Below are 22,320 nucleotides of genomic sequence, written 5' to 3'. Positions count from 1 at the left end.
CCCAAGAATTCCACTAGTCAGCATATACCCTGAAGAAACCATACTGAAAAAGACATATGTACCCCAGTGTTCACTGTAGCACTATTAGCAATAGCTAGGTCATGGAAGCAACCTAGATGCCCACTTACAGAAAAATGGGTAAAGAAGCATATATACAATGGAATATGACTCAGCCATAAAAACGAGTGCATTTGAATCAGTTCTAATGATGTGGATGAACCTAGAGACTATTACACAGAGTGAAGGAAATCAGAGAAAAACAAATATCGTATTATGCACATAAATGAACTCTAGAAAGAAGGTACAGATGGACCTATTTGCAGGGCAGCAATGGAGACCCAGACACAGAAAACAGACTTGTGGACACAGTAGGAGAAGGAGAGGGTGTGCCCAATAAAGAAATTAGCACTGAAACATACACATTACCATATGTGAAACAGATAGCTGGAGCTGGTGGGAATTTGCTATATGATGAAGGGAGCTCAAACATGGTGCTCTGTGACTACCTAGAGGGGTGGGATGGGGTGGGAGGTGAGAGAGCTTCAATAGGGAGCAGACACGTGTATATGCCTATAGCTGATTCATGTTGACGTATGCCAGAAACTAACACAATATTGTAAAGCAATTATCCTCCAATTAAAAATAAATAAAAATAAACTCAAGTAACTCCAAAAAAAAAAAAAGCCGTGTGTCTGGGGGTGTGGGATGATACGGCTGGAGTGCAAGGCAGAAGATAACGGACGACTCTACATCTTTCCCATTCCCATCAGAGCCAAATTCATGAACTTGCAGCCTTCACTTTCTTGGGTCTTCCTCTCTAATCCACCGCAGTCAGGCTCTGTATTCAGTCCACTGAAAGCATTCTGATGGAAGCAACCTGAAGAATATAGGAGTCTTCACCTTTCTTGAACTCTCTATAATACCTGATGTTAATAATTAGGGATTTCTTTATGAAATGTCTTCCTGTAAGTTCTTCCCCCACCTCTATAAACACCTTCTTTTCATTGTCTGGCAGTTTTCTTTTCCTTCCCTCATCCCTTTAATATCAGAGCACTCAGAGTCTGTCCTCCTTTTCTCAGTTGACTTCACCTATGATCCATAAGCTGTAGACTCTCAGACCAACTCAGACCATTAGCTAGTTTGATCTGAAGCTCCAAATGCTTTCTGAACATCTCTGTGTCCCCTGCAGGGAGCCTCAAACCTTCTCTAAAACTGAATTCTCTTCCGACCCTAATTCTGCCTTTTAATAATGTGCTATTATTCACAGTTACCCAAACGAGAAACTAAGAAATTATCTGAACTTCTGCTTTGCTCTGAAGAGACCCAATCCAAGTCTGTCCCAACAAGCAAAAGACAGAAAAGTTTGCCACATTTGCCCCAGAGCTACTGTGGACACTTAAAAGAACATAAAGACAGAGTGTCTCCTGGCCTGAAGTGCAGCATCTGAAGTTTGAGGCAGTTGCCACAAGAGTAGGGTTGGAAAGAATGAGGTGGCCATTCCAAAAAGGGTCAGGTGAGTCAAGGTATAAAGGATAAGCAGACGAAGATCAAGAAAAGCCAAGATAGGAGGTTCAAACTCCAGCCCAGAGATTAAAATGCAAAGAAGCAAGATAGTTTCCTAGTTCTCTTGGTTACTGAAAGAATACACACTGTATGATCCCACTCAAATGAATGCAAAAACATCTTTCATGGTGGAAAGATATCAGAACAGTTTCCTTTGGGAAAAGCTACTGAGTGGGAGAGGCAAAGGGGGAGTTTCTGGAGGGCTGCTAATACTCTATAATAATGATTTGGAAGGTACCTAAATATATTTGTGAAAATTAGGCTGGCTATACACTTGAAAGCATGTGGAATTTACCGTATGTGTATTACGTTGTTGTTTAGTTGCTAAGCCATGTCTGACTTTTGTGAACCCAAGGACTGTAGCCAGCCAAGTTCCTTTCTCCATGGGATTTCCCACTCAAGAACAATGGAGTGAGCTGCCATTTCTTTCTCCAGGGAATCTTTCCAATGCAAGGACTAACCCCGTGTCTCCTGCATTGGCAGGCAGATTCTTTACCACTGAGCCACCAGGGAAGCCCCCATGTGTGTTATAGTCAATTTCAAAGACTGAAAAAAAAAGTCTGGCGGGATGTACAAACTCGCATTTCAATCAATGACCATGTTGAGACAACTCTACTTCACTATTCCACTATCTCATATTCTGCTACCTTATTTCACTCCTAAACTATTGCATTTGTTTCCTATAACTAGATCCGTATCTCCTGATTTCCCAGTTATCCTGATATAATCATTAACAGTCTTGCCTTTCACACTGAAAAATACTCTGGTGCAGACAAAATGTTGTTTGTTCATCCTACTGAAAACCACCTGCCTCTAGTGTAGCCAGCCTGTACCGCTTCTTTACCCATCCCCTGGCTTCACCTACACCTTCAACAATGCCCACAGAGTAATCTTTGTAAAAGTGACCCTATTTCTGGGCTAAATAGCTGTTCAACCCTCCAACAGTTCTCCTTTATTTACAACATCCAGTCCAAATCCCTGAAATGATCCAACCCTGCTATTATATGCAGCTTCAACATTTAACATCCAACACCACACACTGTCTCCTTATACACACAAACCACCATACACTAGTCCAGTGTTTTGCGACCTTTCTTCATTATCACTTCTTTCCAAAGAGTATTTTTCTTAATCGCCACCCCATCTCCAATTAAACATTAAGGAATAAGACACTGTTCAGTAACGATGAGTTTCGTGTGATATTACTACACAAACCATAGATCTAAGTTTTTTTTTCATTTTCCATTCCCCTAAAGGACCCAATTTTTGTCCCACTGGGAACACCATCATCCCCACTGGGAATGCATGCTCACAGACTGGCTACTTGTTCTACAAATGCACCTGGCTTGTCACCATTAGTGCCTTTGCTCCTGCTGCCCTCTGCCTGGAATGACCTGCCTTCTGGATATCATCAAGAAAGCTATTCATGATACTATGGATTTAATTTAAAGGTCCTCCACAGAGCCTTTCCTTTTCTCACTTGCAGCTGTAAAGTGCCCTATTCCCATCTTCGTTACCACTAATCTTAACGTTTTACTAATGTCTTGCCTGTCTCCTAAATCATTGAAGAATAGGGACCATGTCCAATTTCTCCCTACAACCTTGGCTTTTAGTATTCTAACATATCTGCTTACTGACTGGATAAATTAATGTTATCATCTGCATGCGGTAACCAAACACCTCAGTTTGCTGGAGACAAATGACTTCTTTAATCTGTTTTCCGGGTGTACATAGTAATCCACCTCTTCTAATTCTCAAAAATAATTTGGATGACAATTTATACTGCTAACCTATCTAGGCAATGGGAAATAATTCTGAGCAAGAATAGAAGATGATCAGATCTCAGTATTAGAAAGGTCACTCTAACCAAATATAACAATAAGTAAAATGACTCAAAAATTCAGGGGTGAAATGATGAAAGTGTGAACTAGGGTAGTTGAGCTGGACAGGAAGTAGAGAGAGACTCAAGATGTAAAATCAATAAGGTTTAGTGATCAGTTAGATATAGAGAAGAGGACAGCAGGGAAAATTGAGTCAAGACCCCTATTCTGAACTGAGAAACTGAGGCAGTCAGCAGGAGAATATTAAAGAGTAAGAATGATGATGGTTTCTATTTCAGACAAATGGCTTAAGAACCTGGAGGACAATTCAGCAGTTATATAATGAATCTGAAGCACATGAAAGGTGGTAAGATGCGACAGACTTATGTGACAGACTCAACCTATTAAAAACTAACAGAAGTCACACTGCTGAGTGAGACCACCCAGGTGTACAAAATCAGCAGTTCTAATGAACAGAAAGTATTATCTTTTAAAATGAGGTCTTTACAAAATTAATTCTAAATTTTGTTCTGTTTAACATATTGATTGTTTAACATGTGCAAAGCGTGGTATTAAGCAGTTAGAGATGGAAATATAAGAGAAATATTGTGCTCACTCTGAGGTAGAAAAGAAATATTACAGAGAAAGAATGGCATTGAATATGAACTGAGTTGAGAGAAATGCAAACTCAGGTCTCAATTTTGACTGTGGTGTCTTTAATTTTGGTATAAGGACTCAAAATGAGTACCTTAACAGCTTTCATTGTTTCAGAGCACTTAGCTTCCCACAGAGTAGTTAAGCCTAAAATTTTCCATTAAAAAAACAAAACACTTTGTAAAGTGAAAAAGGAAATCAGAGGACTAGCTCAAGAAAGCCAGTGTGCTATGGAAGTTGAATCTACAAAGTAGGATAACTGGCCAGAAAAGTAAAAACTGCTTTAGAACACAGTTCTAAATGGCATTCTTCACAAAACTTTCCATTCTCAGCGTCTGGCTCACTAGGATTATGCTTGAGTTGATAGTTTCATGTAAGGACAACAGATGGTTCAAAATAAAGGAACCATTAATTTTGCCCAGAAACAAACAGAAGAATTCTTTATTCATTAATTATATGATGCAAACATCTGATTACAAGATTGTAAGACACTGATTCTTAATCTATTTGTATATTTTTCATAATGCTTTGTACCCAGTAGGTATTCAAGGAAAAGTAAGCTGAATGAACGCATTTCACCCCTTCTATTATACACTCTCTTGACTTAGCTCCCAGGACATCATCCCTCAAGCCTGGCTTTCCTTCGGCTGCACTGCTGGCTCCCACGCACTCTCCTTCGCTGGCCTCTGCTCTTCTCCCAGGCACGGTCTTTGGTCCTCTTCTATTCCCATGTATGCTCACCACTTTGGGAATTTCATCTAGTCTCATGACTTTAAACATTATCCTTAAGCTAATAACTATAAAGCTTCTATCTGCAGCCCAGCCTTCTCTTTAGAAATAATTATAAATTGTATACGTGACTCCTTACTCAACATTTCTAACAGACAGTTCAAATGTGACATGTTCAAAACTGAATTTCTGATCCATTCCCATTCCCCAAACTACTCATCCTGCAGCATTCCCGGGCTCTTTGACACAGCTCAAACTCTTTGATTGTTAACTCCAACACTCCAGTTATTCTGGCTAAAAACTTTGAAATCATGCTTGATGGCTTTCCTTTCCCTCAAAGCACAAATCTAATCCATTAGCAATCATGTCTGCTAAACCTTTAAAATATTTCCATAATTGACAACTGCTGGCGACCCACTCCAGTACTCCTGCCTGGAAAATCCCATGGACAGAGGAGCCTGGTAGGCTGCAGTCCATGGGGTCGCTAAGAGTCAGACACAACTGAGCGACCTCACTTTGACTTTTCACTTTCCTGCACTGGAGAAGGAAATGGCAACCCACTCCAGTGTTCTTGCCTGGAGAATCCCAGGGACGGAGGAGCCTGGTGGGCTGCTGTCTGTGGGGTCGCACAGAGTCGGACACGACTGAAGCGACTTAGCAGCAGCAGCACCACCACCACCAGCATTATTATCCTTTAGTCTGAGCTATGATCATCTCTTCCCTGCTTTAATGTGATAACCTCTAACTGATGTTCCTGTTTCTATCCTTGCTCCCACAGTCTATTCCCAACCCAGCAAGCAGCCAAGGGATGCGTTAAAAAGTAGGATTACATTGCTCCTCTGCTTCAAAACATTTTGGTGGAAAACAGAACTCTTTTTCATTCAAAATAAAAGTCAAAAATATACAATTAAGAGTCCTGCATGATAAGCTCCATCTTACATCACCATTGCCTCTCTGACTTCATCTCTTACCACTCTGCACTAGTCGCTCAGAGCTCCCTGCTATTCCTTGAATGCACCAAACACTCTCTCATCTAAGGACCTTTGCAATGACTATTCTACTTGGAAAGCTATTTCCCAATATATTCCTATGGCTAATTCTATCACATGAATCAAAGCTTTAATAAAAATTCATCTCAATCAAGACACCAACTACCTTAAACTGCACCCAGTCCTTGTCCATTTCTTCCAATTCCTTTATCCTGATCTTTTTAAAATTTGCAATTATCAGCTAACGTATTATGTAGCATACTTGTTTCCTGTATTTATCTGTCCATCTCCCTCCCTCTTCAGTTAGAATATTAATAAAAACTCCAGCAGGGTAGGCCTGTTTAGTTCACTGATACACCCTAGTGCACAAAATAATGCCTTGAATTGGTAAGCTTTCAATAACTGAATATATTTATAATAGATGCTTAACAGTCCACTAAAAAGAATAAGGAACTTCTGAAAGCAGAAATGATCCTGTGAGAATTTCATCAAATTATTTATCACAAATAAATCATCACTAGAATTCAATTTATCACTTCTTTATTGATACTTCTGTGCCCCACCCCCAAACAAATTCTACACTCAATCAAAAGCACCGCCAAAGATGAAACTTCCCTTAGGACTCTACACTTTCCCTGCTAAGGGCCAGGGTTCAATCCCTGGTCGGGGAACTAAGATCCCACAAGTCACGTGGTATGGCCATAAATAAATATAGATAGTTTAAAAAGCACTGCCAATGAATCAAGAAGTTAACGTGTTATATGCTGCTAGATGTCAGAGCTCCAGTCTGGGTACTGTGGGCAGCTGTTTCAGCATTCATTCCCTTAAACAATGCTGCTGTTCCAGTAAAACAAGATGAAGTACTTAACACAGCAAACACTAGCCAACATAACTTTGTGAACAGTTCAGAAAACTTCCTAAGGCTCAAAAATAAGCAAACTAGGTAATTTTGTTGATAAAGAGAATTAGGATTTTCCCATTAACATGCTCTCTTATCACTGTGGAATTATGTTAGGTATCAAAATGTATGTGAAAAATAACCCATTTATTTTCAAGTGCAATGTGACAGTTAACCAAAAGGGATCTGACTGAGCCACTGAAAGCCTCAAAAAAGTCAGAAGCCTGAAAAAACAGAGGGTGAATGAGAAGACAGAAGAAAGTATTACTATCACAGATACTTTAGAAACTTTACGCATTTGAAAATCAAATGTCCACTTTTAAATGACGGGTATATCTAAGAAGCCATAACAAGGAAAATCAGAAAATATTTTTAACAGAATAAAAAGGAAAAGAATTTACCAGAATTTGTTGCATGCAGCTGAAGCTGCTTGATACTTTCTAATGATATAGAGACTATGGTAGGTTCACCTGTTCAAAATGAACGCTTTCAATTAACTCACAATGACCTCAAGAATCATCAGGGAAACTAAGACACCTAGAATTACAAATTCAAGTCTTGAAAAGAGGGCTGTGGCAAGTGGTAGAATCTGCTTTGTTTCTATGCAAAGATCAGGATCCCCAACAACAAAGTCTGATCCATCAGCTAAAATTACAGCTTGACTGTCAAGTCACAAAAGGTCAGTCCAAATTACTGAAGTCTACTATGCAAAACATTATAAACCTGAAAAACACAAAAGTGAATTCGGAAGAACTAACCCAAAGCACTTTCTTTCATTTATTTCAAATACACACAAGACAATCCAACAATAATTCACAACATTGTTTTTACCTTTTGGTTTAAGAAACATAGCACTTATTACGGAAATTTCTCCAAATCAAGGAAAACCTCACTCCGCCCCGTAAGCACTCTACACCGACCGGCAAGGTTAACACGTTTTAGTTATTTGCCTGAAAACTAGCCTGCAGGTCAAATGAAAACCATTGAAGCTGATGCCATTACTACTAATTCAATACAGCAGGTTTTGGATCCAAGCACAAAATACTGTAAAATTTGCCAAATACACAGTCTGAAAAATTACCTCCTGAACTGATCTTTAAATACGCAGAATTCTCCACTAGAGTTCATCACCTGAACTGGACGCAAAGTTTTAAACTGATGTTGAAAACTTCATCGTTCAGGCAACCGAACAGTATTTAAAGTGCCTATACGGTAACTTTAAGAGAAATTATTAAATTTTAAGTAACTTTAACAGAGGTTTTTGGGTTTTCTCGTTGTTATTGTTAATGACACGGCAGTTACATTTCACTTACAACTTCCACCTCCTTTTTATAGTCTACCTAGTTACGGGACAATCTCACTCCGAGAACCGGCATTTTACCCTGAAAAAATACCATTTAGTAATGGGGCTTTCTTGTCGAAAACACTGGAAGTCACCGGGTGTGCGGGGAAGGCAGCTTTTCGAGAAGGAAAGACGGCCGTCACCCGCCCGCGAAAAGGGCCCGGTTTAGGGCCGGGAACGCAGAGAACAGATAGCCTGGCAGCAGGTGCGAGGCTCTGGCAAGGGGACAGTCGCCGCAAGTTTCGGACCGACAGCGGGATGCCGTCCGCTGGACAGCGGGAGGCTCGACGGGTCAGCTGGCCTTACCTCGGGCGTCCGCTCTGGCGGCTTCTTCTTCAGCGCCTGCCTAGCGCCAGGGTCCACAGGTGAGTTCATGGTCGCGGCCCCAGCCCCCGTACTCCCCAGCCTGCCCTTAGCAGCCCATGCGACAGGCCATTTACCCTAGGTAGCGGGGGGCTACACCCTCCCCCGCGCAACTCCCCTGTAGAAGGGAACTCCGAACTGCGCCGGGGACCTAGCTTTGGCAAACAAACCTTCGCAACGCCCGCCGAGGGCCTCAGCCCACGCGCGACTGGCCAGAGGGAAGCCCGCGCGGGGGCGGAGGGAAGGCGAATGCGCGTGCGCAGCACGCGCAAGCGCGCAAACGAAGGCCTAAAGGCGTGACTCCGCGGTGACGTAAAAACTGGGGCGGTGCCCCGAAGCCGCTCCCAACGCTTCTAAGTGAGAGTTGAGGAAACGTCGCGAGACTTCACTTGAACCTGTCACTGCATCTGCCTCGGAGTGGCGGTTTCAGCCGCTCCAGCTTCCGGTGGCGAGGCCGGAAACGGGTTGTGACCGACTGAGAGAAAATAGTGTGTGGAGGATCAAACCATGGGGTAGGCGTTCTGGGTGGAGAGTTGTTTGTGCCAAAATCCGGAAGTTCAGGGCGTGGCCAGCCTCAGGGCCGACTTCCAGTTCTGCAGCTCCGACACCGCTCCTCTGGAGAATGTGCGGAAGTCGAAGCTACCATTCAGCAAACGAGGAAGTTCCTACCCTGTCTTCCCTCCCTGTCTTCTAATAAAACGAGTCTCTTGTGGAAGGGGCCCGCCAAGAACCTACCCTAAGACGGACGCCCTGACATCAGCGTAGAGAAAAAGCTTCGTGGTCTTGAGCAGCAGTGGGCAGTCGCCGAGTCTGCAGCCAGCTCAGAACTAAGCGCTGGTTGGCGAAGTCAGTCTGGACTACGTTCACATAACCAACGCTGAAGCCAGCCCTCCCTCCGCTCAACCCCTTCTCAGGAGTGTGCGCTTTTTACATTTTGTACACTAGTCTGTTTACCAACAGGCCGAATAATGCAAATGAACATTTATTAGCTAGTACCTTGGTAAGAAAAACATCTTTTCTCCAGGGCAGCCAGACATCTGTAGAGGCTGTTTCCACGTCACTGACAGAAGTCCAGAATCCATCCTTCTAACAGTCCTATCTCAGCGCACAGATGGGCCGCACTAAGTCACAGTTTTCCTTGGAGTGTCATAATCATGTCCTTTCCACTGAATATAGTTTTTTTTTTTAACAGTACTTATGGTTCACTAAGTAATTCTGATATAAGATTATGACGTTGTTCCCATTAATTTTTTAATGACATGGTAAGAAAATTTTAGAGTAACAAAAGGGAAAAGAGAGTTCAGGCTGCAACATTCACCATTTCGGGATCCAGTAATGATGGATGACGGTAAGGGGCTTTGTTTTCCGTTGATCATTCAGCTTGCCCAAACTTGGAAGTTTACAACATAATAATAGTTGAAGTTTACAACAACATAATTTCTTTTTTGAGTAGAAGGCAAAAACTTTATCACGGAAGTTACAGCTCAGCCACTCAAAATTTTCAGTTGGTCACAAATAACTGCAATAACCCACTTTCGTCATTCTTGTGTGTGTTTATTCTCTCAAAAATCTTACTAAGATCACAAAAGTTACCCCATTTTTCAAGCATGTTTTCAAAGCCACATCAGTTATTTTGAAAACAGAGAAAAGGAATTAAAAGTATGACAACCATGAGCTTGGACTTTTAAGGGCAAACATTTATATTTGTGTCTTTAATAGGCCGTTTCTAGTTAAATAACTTGGTTATTTCTGAACTTCAGTTTTCTTATCTGTAAAATGGGACTAGTAAAAGAACTTTTACTTTGGAATTTTCTGAGGATTTCATACATAGACTTCCCTGGTGGCTCAGACGGTAAAGCATCTAACTACAACGAGGGAGACCAGGGTTCAGTCCCTGGGTTGGGAAGATCTCCTCAAGAAGGAAATGGCAACCCACTCCAGTATTCTTGCCTAGAAAATCCCATGGACAAAGGAATCTGGTAGGCTACAGTCCATGGGGTTGCCGAGTTGGACATGACTGAGTGACTTAACTTTCTTTCTACATACATGAAATAATTTACGTGAACAATCTGCACAATCCAAGCACTCCTATTATTTCTTTTACCTCTAAGAAATGATTTCTCTAAAGCATAAATTCAAATTTGAAGAACTGGATAGGGTTTTTTCCATCTGCTGTTTTTTTCACCAGAACTATTCAGAAACACATTTAAGTATTCATGAAGATGTGGAGCAACAGGAACTCACACAAACTGCCAGTTAAGCATATATTGGGAAACCACTTAGAAAAAAGAAGTTATCTAGTAAAGCTGAAATTTAACATACCCTTTGACAGCAAGCCCACTCCTTGATGTTTGTCCTAAAGAACACCCAGAAAAGATGAACAGAAATGGTCACTGTTCGTATTAGCCAAAAATCTGAATAATCCACTTGTCCATCAACTATAGAATGGGTAAGTTGCTGTATATTCCTTCAGTGGAATACCAGCCACAGAGCACAAGAATGAATCTCCAACATAATGCTCACAGGGGACAAAAAAAAGCAAAATATGGAGTATCACTACACAAAGTTCAAACACAAGCAAATCTGAAGAATACCACTTAGGGATGCATACAAAGAAGTAAAACTATAGAGAGAAGAGCAAGGAAATGTTCATGAAAGTCAGGTTGGAAGTCACAAAATGAGAAGGCAGAGTATTATGATCAGGATAGGGCACGTGGAGATGGGGTGGGGTGGGATTCTGGGTTACTGAAAAGGATTTATTTCTTCATCTAAGTGACGGTTACAATAGTGTATATTTATTCATCTCATACTTGACAAGGAAAATGAATTGTCTACAAAAATAATTATTAATATAGACTTTATTGTGATAAGACAGCAACAGTAAAAACAGTATATTAATATCCATAGTACACCCAGCTAAATTTGAGCATATTTTCAAAGTCTATATTGTCCTTTACCATCCTGTATTATGCTTTGGTATGCTAAAAAAAAGTGAAGAGACAAGAGTGAGAGCTCTAATAACTATTTTCAGAGAAAAGCCAACCTCCAAGACAGGATTCACCAGTATTAACATACATCTCAAAGGAAAAAATAATGGTTCTTAAATTCTAGGTGCTTAAATCTTTAAAGATGGTTAAATATTGCTTCCCTGGTGTCTCAGTAGTAAGGAATGCGCCTGCCAATGCAGGAGATGGAAGGTTCAATCCGTGGATTCAAAAGATTCCCTTGAGAAGGAAATGGCCACCCACTCCAGTAGTCTTGCCTGGAAAAATCCCATAGACAGAGGAGCCTGGCAGGTTACAGTCCATGGGGTCGCAAAAGAGTCAGACACAACTTGGCATAGACAGCGGAGCCTGGCGGGCTACAATCGATGGGGTTGCAAGAGAGTCAGATACAACTTTGCTATGAAACAGAAACAAGTCTTTAAAAAAAGAAAAAGTAGCTTAACTCTTTACCCAATCTTAATTTTTGTCATATTTGGCACAACCTGACAGCTTAATATTCTTGTCTGTCTCAGCCACCTGCAGGAAATATGTAAACTTCATGAGAAACTTTGTTATTTACTGACTTATTCCTGGTACCCAGATCTGTGTCTAGCACGCAACAGGTGTTCAATCAATATCTGCTAAATGAATAGAACTATCTAAAGACTAAGTGATTAAGAGATTTTGCTGTTAGAAAGATAGGAACTTGATTGCTCTCCTATGGAAAAGATATATGTCTGGCTAAGCAACTACTCTATTATGTAAGACTGAATGCATACACAATCATATTACCATCTTTGCAGAACAGCAGCAGACCAACAGAATCCCAGGGACGAGGGAGCCTGGTGGGCTGCCGTCTATGGAGTCGCACAGAGTCGGATACGACTGAAGCGACTGAGCAGCAGCAGAAATGGCATAGGAAGTGAGATTTGGGGTTGCTGGGAGACTGAGTCACTACTACTGGGGAAATAAGAGCACTTGCTGGCCTAAATCCAGAAGGTCACTTTCTATCATTGAATAAGAATCTTTGAGGGTGGGGTCTAGAAATACTTTCCAAGCACTATCTAGATGTTTCTCATACGAAACCAGGTTTGAAAACTACTTTAAATTGTCTCAGGTTCTGGCTAGTCAGACCCATCTTATTAATTCCAACGTTGAAAGATATTGACTTCTGAGTGCTGAACCAAATGTGTGACACAAAAATGGCATCAAAAGTTTCTTGAGGATATAATAGTATCTTCCTTATATTTACATGAGACGTCAACAATGTTATTCCCTTTCAGAAAATTTAGGTATCACTGCTTTTATCAATAATCTTACTTTGAGTGCTGGGGTGAATATAAAGACATGTTTTGGAATCCTCCTTGATACAATGGTTACTTGGAAAGGAAGGCATCTCAAACCTCAACTTAATATCCTCCTTAGAGTAAATACACATGTATCTATGGGAGGTCTAGTCAGATAGTGTTGACCTGGGCAGAGAGCTGTGTGCAACCTAATAAAGGAATCAGTCTAGGCTCCCACTTTTATGAAAAGTGGAGTTCCTTTTAAAGGAAAGGTTATAAGAGGACAAAGTCCTGGGGTGTGGGCAAGAAAGGAGCCTCTGACCCAAGCATATGTTTTAAGACCAAAAGTTCTCCTGGGGAAAAAAAAAAAAAAACAGATGGAAATTTCATCCACTTAAAAAATCTGTTTAAAATTTCTTTTAAAACTTTAAAAATCTTTGAAAAACTCTTTTGGATTGTCAGTATTTTGTTTAGGGAAGTTTAGAACAAACATAGTCAAGTCCACAATCTGAACTATAAAGCAACAACAGGAAGCACTACACTCTCCAACTTCCCTCTTTTCTATCTGCCTAAATCCTTCTCACTCAGAGTTACAATTCCCCAGCCCCCAGTGCACCTTCAGCTCATGTTTGGTTCCACTTGCCATCCCACCCCTACCTCCTACAATGGCAAAGACAAACAAAAGGAATCTCAGATAGCTTTACAACGCATTTGTCACCACATCCTAGTTGGAAGCATTCTGGTCTGAGATAGGAATTTAAAATAAGTAGTAATTTTAATTGGGCTTCCCTGGTGGATCACAGGTTAAAGCATCTGCCTGCATTGTGGGAGACCTGGGTTTGATCCCTGGGTCAGGAAGATTCCCCAGGTTTACATGGCGGCTTCTAGGTTTTAAGTAATTTTCAGTTGTTTTTATAAAAGCATTTAAAGAAATTTCCAATTTGTCATCATGAAGATTAGGTTAAATATAAGAATAGATCGTATTTTTTGGTTACTATATTTTAACTCAAAAGAATGTATGTTAAATTCTGCCCACAATAAAACAAATAGGGGCTATACAGGAAAGGCTGGACAGATTACCTAGCAACCATGCTGTGTATGCGCGAAGTCACTACAGTCATGTCCGACTCTTTGCAACCCCATGAACCATAGCCCACCAGGCTCCTCTGTCCATGGGGATTCTCCAGGCAAGGATACTGGAGTGGGTCGCCATGCCTTCCTCCACCTAGCAACATACCAACATTACTGAGTGTACCGTCAAGCATTGAGATAAATTCTTGATATTCATTATTTCATTTGATTCTTACCACCTCATAAAGTAGATTCAACTAAATTACCAATATAGAAATTTTGGATTAGAGAAGGACAAACTTAGAGGACATTTGAACAAGGTCCCTGCCTACAGGTGTCACACATGGGAAAAGAATCCAGATGGGCCGGCAACAGAGTCCACAATGTTACATATACCTTATTAAATGTGAAAAAAAGACCCAAGATCATCCATCAAATTGACATGTGTATTTATTGCACAAATATCCCCTAGAACTGGGAGGTTATTATAATACAGGCGTACATTTGAGAAATGTATACAGAACAAGGAACACGTATTTACATTTTACATCTCCCACCATCTAAATAACTTAGAGAAAGCAAAACAATCTCATAAGACATCTAGCAGAAGTAGGCATTGTATAAAATGTTTGTTTTTTTAAGTGATCATCCCCAGTGTATGCCAATTGCAACAAAATGAAATCTGTGCTACTATGTTTATTGCACTTAACATTGTCAAACTCAAAATTAAGACACATTAATAAAAGCCAGGAACATTTAAAATCAAAACAGTTAGTTTATATACAGGAAAAATTAGTTTTAAATCTATAATGTAAAAGATTCCTTTTTCATTTCCTGCTGCAACAAATAGGTTTTTAAAATGTGTACTACATATCTGTCTGTACCATAAGAGGTTGAAAAATTATTTTGAAAAGGCCAAAATTCTTTTCACATTCATCATAATGACTATACTTCAAAGAAGTAGCAGTTCATTGCTTGGGCTTTGTGTAATGAAAGAATAACTATAACAAACAGAGCAAAAATTACAGGATGGTAAATTGTAAAACTCAGGAATCCTATAAGGATTAATGATTCTATACGAAGCTTAGTTTTAAGAATTACAGTAGCATGAGCCATCCATTTGTTGAAAACCAGATTTCCAAAATGGTAATTTATTACAGATTTCAAATAAATAGGACTGTGAATAGTTTGATGATTAATTTAAAAAATAAGACACAATAACAGACATTGTTTACCTGCTACGTATCCTGAACTATAATGAGAAAAAATGTAAGTGGCCCACATACAATCTTTTCCATATTCTGAATTCAGAAAAAGAGACTGATTCATAAAATTCAAAACAACAGATCAGATAATGTCTTTAATGAATAGACTAAAAAAACTATGCCAATGAAAATATATCCACAAACACTCTTTGACAGCAAGTCACCCATGGGAGAATCAGGCACTAAAACAGCTGACAGGATACAGGGGCCAAACTGCCTGCAGGCACACCAACTTCAGGTTTACATTCCATTAAAATAACCATTTCATCTCAGTCTAGCTGGAGATTAGAACAAGGTAAAATGTGACCCAATGCTATAAATTTGAGGTCAAAAACTAAATAAACCACAGAAATTTCCTTAATTACTGAAAATTTAAATAGCAAGAATGGATGCATTATACAGAAAAGATACTTAGTAACAGAATAAGCAAGTGGTTTTCAGTTTTAAGCTAATCAGCTGATTATGATGAAAATAGTTCATGAAAGCAGAAACCAGTTTCACTTCTTACATTAAGAGCATCTTAGACCAGATAAGTAAAGGATAAACTATTAATATAATGTAGTATTTCAAGTAAACTGAGGTAGTAGAGCATATTGAAAACTTTATCTACCCATCTTTCTATTTACATTACTTACAAGAGTTTGGTTCCATATTAGCCTTTCGCACAAACAACCCTCCCCAGTATATACAAAAACAATTACAACTGAAAAGTTGAAATCTTTGAAAAACAAATAGCTATTGGAAGGGAGGAGCTATTAGAGAAAAGAAAATTTTAAGAATTAATGAGTTTTGTTAGTGTAAATTGAATATTATGAAGCAGTGAAACAAATATTCAGTTCCTATGGGTTCAAGAAGGGCTTGATACCGAAAACCAAGGGCCTCGGCTACCTGAGCACTTTTAAAGAAAATAGTATTATTTCTGCCAATGCTTTGGTGCAATTTTTAATCCCAATTTTAATTTATTAAATTAGATGCAAATATGTAAATATTAACATTCATAAGAATTAGCTTATAAACAAAACAAATGGTATAAAGTAGTATTCTTATTTTGGGAATCTACATTCCTCAACCTTAAAAAAAGATTGGCTTTACTTATAGTTTAGGGTGTGTGAAACAGAAAAATCACCGGAAAGTAATATTTCAACACTATATACAATTACTACTAGTTGAAAATATATCTTTAAAAAGGCATGTTTACCAATCTTGTATTTCTACCTCTGGTTTTTTAAAAAATAGATACATATGTACACTTGGGTGGATAACATAACACAAATTTATATACTTTATTCTGAGTTTATTTTAATTAAAAGTTGTTTAAAATATTGAGAAATACTTAGAAATTAGCTATTTTGAATTGAAAAACAAACAAACAAAACCAAATAATCACAACTCTATAGATCTCTGTACCTTAGAAACAAAGAAAACTAGTGAAATGACTATTTCTGAGCCATTTAGTGAGATATCTGTTGCTACTTATGAGCTGTGGCAAGAATGTAGTGATCATAATCAAATTCTTCAACGTTACTCATTTTATAGAAACTTCTAAGTTACAATGTGGCTTCTTCGAATGCTTTTCCCCCAAATGCTTTTTTTAGTTTCACTTGGTTAAAAATCTACCACCAGCCAGAAGTCCAATTAAAATGAAAAAGTCATCCAATGGTGACACGATATGCACTGCAATGCAGAATACCAAGGTGACTGACTCATTCAGATGAAAGTCTGAAGGAGAAAGAAAACTGCCATAAATGCATGTTGTGACTGCTTCCTTGGTTTCTACGTAACTTTTCACTGAAGTTAATTTCCAACAGCCTTTATGTTAGAGTAGTATCTGAGCAACATACGGGGAGTGAGTGCTTGCTACAGCAGCCAAGAGAGGAAGATCGCTGGATTCAATCCTAGAAAAAAAAAATCTCAGTTCAGGTTTTTTGTGCCCAGTACATAAGTCCTACATGCAAAAGACTGCTACCTGTAAGATCACTATGCATCTCCAATCAAGGACACTGGCCACCATGGTCAAAATGAAAAGGGGAAGAGAACTCAAGATAATGAAAATAAGAAATTTTTCCGTAAGTAAAAACCATAACCAAAGATTTTTTTAAAAAAGGAAACCTCTGAAATGCAACAGAAACGAAGTCTTAATGTAGAAAACCATCTCGGTGATCTGCTGATGGGCCATGCATCAGGAAAAGTGATGATGTCTATGAAATACTATATAATAACAGAATGATAGTATGCAGCCCTATTGTTCTGGATACGAATGTTTCTATAGTAAGATTCACTGGAAAGAAGTAATGGAAGCCTCTTAAAAGTATAATCTACCACAAATAATGTACAGGAAAAGAAAACTGGCCAATAAACATCAAAATAAGTTATGTAGACTCACTCATGGTTAGAGAATAAATCTGAATAAAATCAGATTTCATTTTTCAGCAAGTAGCTTAGCAAAAATTAAAGTTTGGTAATAAAAGTAGTAGGAAGAGTGTGCTTCCCACTGTTTGTGGGAATTTATTCTGGTACTTTCTGAATAGAATTTACTATTGCTTGTCAAAATAAATACCAAGATCTATCAACAATTTAATACACATGTCCTTTAATTCAAAAATTCTACTTCAAATAATGTATCCTATATACTTTAAAGAATTATACTGATTCCAGCACTGATCTGTAATAGCAAACTACTGAAAATAATCTTAACACTATATAATGGAATGCAATATAGCCTTTAAAAATTATATAGACCAGTATGTGTGGGATGTGCTTAAATGAACATTCAAGATTCATTAAAAGGCAAGTTGCAGAATGGCAAATAGAGTACAAACGAATTTGTACTTTTAACCCTACACATTTAAAAATTCTAGAAGAAACAATCATTAACTGTGTTTGGATGAAAACATAAATTGTGGAAAAGATGATACAACTTACTTTTTACTTTATGCCAAAATGCATGTACACTGTATATACATTACCTTAAAAATTAGTTTAAACTTTTAAAAAATAAAAAGCTTCACACACACAGAATCATTTCCAATCTGGATGCTAAGGAATAACATTAATGAAAGAATTTAATCTGGTTTCAGACATACAGTAGTAGCTCAATATTGGCTGTTTCTCCCTTCATAAAAGCTAAAACTAGACAAAAGTTCCAGCTTGTTTTAATTTATTCAACCAGCATTTCAAGAAATAATTCATGCACCTGTGCGCACACACACACACACACACACACACACACACACACACACATGAAAAGTGGGCAAAGAACACAGGGAAAGTGGCCACAGGACGTAATGAAAGGGGCTATACTATGACTCCCGCCAGCTTCCTCTCTGTCCTTCAGTTAGCGTTTTACATAACTGGCTTCTTCCCAGGAATAACTGCAGAGCATTAAGACATAATATATAAAAAATGGAGAAGGAACAATAAATACGTAGATAATATACCACCATCCACAGAGGGCCATTACTTCTTCAATTAGTTCATCTGGATGACAGGGCAAATGCTGGGAATGATGAGTTTATAATATATTTACTAAATAAAAATGAATATTCAACTTTTCTAATGCAAAAATTTATATTTTAATTCATTTCTATTAAACTATATTCTCAATCTAGTGAACTGCACAGGGACACTGCCTTTCACATCAGTCCAAGACAAGGTTCTGCTTTTATATTGTAGAGCACAACCCAGATGATAATACTGTACAGCTTCTAACAAGACAACAATTTAAAAAGAAAAAGGCAATTTTGGTGAATGTTCCTTGCCTAAATAAAGACAGTGCAATTAAAAAGCAAAGCCAGAGAAAATCAGGAACATACCCTAGAACCACTCCTAGCTCCTTGACATGAACACGCATCTGCCCCCTCAGGTACTCAGACAGCATTTTGCTCTTGAAGTACAGCTCCTGTAACCGATCTTCAAGATGCATTACACACTGCAGTTAGGAGGGAACCAAGAACAAGGTCAGAAAACACACAACTCAAAGTAATGGCAAATTCCAAAGCATTATACTTTGACAATTCTACTTAGCTATTCCAACATAATCTAAAATTTGGAGCATATTTTTAAAGCATGCAATTTTAGCTAAAGGAGTGTAAACTCACTAGCTTGTATCAAAGATTTAGATTCTACAGAACTATTTTTTTAATGTGGTAAATTACATATAATATAAAGTTAACCATTTTACATATGAGTTACCATTTTAACTACTTTATACAACTGAGGCATTAAGTACATTCAAAAGGTTTCGCAACTTATCACCACCATCCATATCCAGAACTTTGAAAAATAAGTTTTTATTCCAAATTTGATAACTATAACACTCTTATAAATTAATATACTTCAAATATATTTACATTAGAAGGCTGCATTCTCCTATGTAAAGCAAAAGAAAATATTTCCAGCAGCTCATAGAGAATGCTCTATAGGCCTCACTAGAAGAAATGTTTCTAGGCTGGAATATTAAAAACTAACACATATACATTTTGTTTCTTGTCAATTAACTTGCACAAGTCACTAAAATAAGTGTCTTTTTATGTGAATTGTTAGTATATATATATATATATATATATATGAAGAAAAAGCATGAGGGGTAGGTGCTAAAATACTAAATTCCTGCAGAGTATTTCTCTCGTATGAAAACTGGCTGCTGTTAAAGCTCCTAATAAAAACACATTTTCTTTTTCTTCAGGAAAAAAAAAACTGAATAGATTTCTTGGCACACATTCTTTTGTGGTGTATTTTTGGTAGTATTAATATAATACTCATGTAGACTGAAAATGCCTTAAGTGAAAAAGAAAATATCTATAAAACATATGTTAGCAATAGGATTCATACACACAAACTTGCCATATCACCTGTCAGGCACACAATTCAATGTTATTAAGTATATTCACAATGTTGTACACCATCATCACTATCCATTTCCAGAAGATTTTCATTATCCCAAACAGAAACTCTATACCCAGTATTCAATAGCCCTTTATGCCCTCCTTCCCCAACTCCTAGTAACCTATCTATTCTGTTTCTATGAACATGCCTATTCCAGACACCTTATGTTAGTGGCAGAGAAGGCAATGGCACCCCACTCCAGTACTCTTGCCTGGAAAATCCCATGGATGGAGGAGCCTGGTAGGCTGCAGTCCATGGGGTCGCTAAGAGTTGGATACGACTGAGCGACTTCACTTTCACTTTTCATTTTCATGCATTGGAGAAGGAAATGGCAACCCACTCCAGTGTTCTTGCCTGGAGAATCCCAAGGATGGGGGAGCCTGGTGGGCTGCCATCTCTGGGGTCGCACAGAGTTGGACACGACTAAAGTGACTCAGCAGTATGTAAGTGGACCACATAATATCTGTCCTTTTTTATTTTGCTTATTTCACTTAGCATAACGTTCCAACCCTGCTGTACCATGTATCAGAATTTCCTTCCGCTTTATAGCTGAAATATTCCATTCTGTGTATTATACATCATTTACTGGTGGACATGAGTCATTTCCAATTTTGTCTACTGTAAGTAATACTGCTGTGAAAAACAGGGAACAACTGTTCAGCCCCTGCCTTCAGTTATTTTGATTATAAATATAGAAGCAGACCTGCTGGACCACATGACATTTAATACAATGTTAAACTTTTTGAGGAACTGCCAAACTGTTTCCACACCAGCTATACCATTTTACTTCCCACCAGCAATGCATAACAGTTCTGATTTCTCTGTATTCAATATTTGTTATTTTGGGGGTTTATTTGATCAAAACCATCCTTATGGGTGTGAAATGGTATCTCAATGTGGTTTTGATTTTCACTTTCCTAATAACTAATGGATGTTATTGAATATCTTCTCATGTATTTACCGGCTATTTGTTTATCTTCTTTAGAGAAGTGTCTACTCAGGTCCTTTGCCTATTTTTTGACTTGTTTCTTTGCTGAGTTGTACGAGTTCTCTATGTATTCTGGATATCAATCTCTTTTCAGATGTATGATTAGTAAATATTTTCTCCTGTCCTGTCATTGTCTTTTCCCTCTGTTGATACACAAAAGTTTTTAGCTCGATGAAGTCCCAATTTATCTACTTTTCCTTTACTGTCTGTCCTTTTGATGCCACGTCCAAGGAATCACTGCTAACTCCAGTATCATGAAGATTATCCCCTATATTTTCTTTAGAGTTTTACAGTTTAATATTTAAATTTAGTTGTTTTTTTTAAGTTTAGATTTAAGTTAAAGTCCATTTTTATTAATGGCGTAAAGTAATGATTCAACTTCATTCTTTTGCATGTGGATATCCACTTTTCTCTAGGCTGGAATACTGGAGTGGGTAGCCTTTCCCTTCTCTAGGGACACGCACACATCCTGTTTTCTCAGTAGGATTTGCTGCAAAGACTCCTTTTCCCCTTTGAATAGTCTTGGCTTCCTTGTCAAAAATCGATTGACTATGTATGTTAGGGTTTATTTGGGGGAATACTATAATCAATTGGTCTATATGTCTGTCCTTATGATACTAACACACTGTTTTGATTACTGTCCCTTTATATAAAGTTTTAAAATTAGGAGGAGTAACTCCCCCAGTTTCATTCTTAGAGTCTTCCAAACAATGTGAAATGACTTTCATTTATTTATGTCTTTAATTTCTATCAGAGATGTTTTGTAGTTTTCAATGTAGAAGTATTTTGCCTCCTTGGTGAAATATATTCCTAAGTAATTTATTCTTTTAATGCTACTGTAATTGCTTTCTTCATTTCTTCTTCAAGACTGTTCATTCCTAGCATATGTGAATGCAACTATCTTTACATGCTGATTTATCTTACATCTTTGCTAAATCCATTTATTAACTCTATCAGAGTTTTTTGGTGGAATCTTAGTTTCCTACATATAAGATCATATCTGCAAACACATATAGTTTTCTTTTTTTCCAATTACGATACCTTTTGCTTCTTTTCTTGCCTAACTGGCTCTGGTTATGACTTTCCAATACTATGTTGAGAAACAGTGGTGAAGGTGAACAACCACATTTTCTCCCTGTTCTTAAGGATAAAACTTTTATTAGTCTTTAATCACTGAGTATAACGCCAGCTCTGTGTCTATCGTTCATAGCTTTTGTCTTGTTGATCTACAAAGGTCTTTAACTATGCTGTATTACAGTTCTCCTAACCAAAGAAGGAAAGAATCTTGAAATCTTAGAAATGGCATCTTCAGAAAAAGGTTATCAGTGTTATAAAAAAGGATCACCCAGGGACTTCCCTGGTGGTTCAGTGGCTAAGACTCCACACTCCCAGTGCAGGGGCCCTGGATTCAATCCCTGGTCAGGGAACTAAATCCCAAATACTGCAACTAAGACTTGGCACAGCCAAATAAATAAATAAATAAT

At 38.3% G+C, this 22,320-nt stretch overlaps 2 protein-coding genes across 7 annotated transcripts in view; both read right to left on the bottom strand.

The window, feature by feature from the left end:
* Positions 1 to 8,852, bottom strand: part of RAPGEF6 (Rap guanine nucleotide exchange factor 6) — a 220,554-nt gene extending 211,702 nt beyond the window's left edge. For 3 of the 5 annotated variants that reach the window (XM_069591597.1, XM_069591598.1, XM_069591601.1), the window contains exon 1: positions 8,302 to 8,852. In XM_069591597.1, the coding sequence (XP_069447698.1) occupies positions 8,302 to 8,370 (69 nt within the window). In that variant the 5' untranslated portion in view covers positions 8,371 to 8,852. The remainder of the gene's footprint in view (positions 1 to 8,301) is intronic. The other 2 variants (XM_069591599.1, XM_069591600.1) reach the window with 1 other exon arrangement.
* Positions 8,853 to 14,131: 5,279 nt separating this feature from the next.
* The window catches only part of FNIP1 (folliculin interacting protein 1), a 123,141-nt gene continuing 114,952 nt past the window's right edge, over positions 14,132 to 22,320 (bottom strand). For both annotated transcript variants that reach the window (XM_069591603.1, XM_069591604.1), the window contains 2 exons: positions 18,777 to 18,892; positions 14,132 to 16,859 (listed from right to left, as the gene is read on the bottom strand). In XM_069591603.1, coding sequence (XP_069447704.1) covers positions 16,781 to 16,859; positions 18,777 to 18,892 — 195 coding nt within the window. In that variant the 3' untranslated portion in view covers positions 14,132 to 16,780. The remainder of the gene's footprint in view (positions 16,860 to 18,776; positions 18,893 to 22,320) is intronic.

The sequence above is a fragment of the Ovis canadensis genome, chromosome 5, assembly GCF_042477335.2.
Source record: "Ovis canadensis isolate MfBH-ARS-UI-01 breed Bighorn chromosome 5, ARS-UI_OviCan_v2, whole genome shotgun sequence".
Taxonomy (NCBI): domain Eukaryota; kingdom Metazoa; phylum Chordata; class Mammalia; order Artiodactyla; family Bovidae; genus Ovis; species Ovis canadensis.
This window is presented reverse-complemented; position numbering and strand designations above follow the sequence as displayed.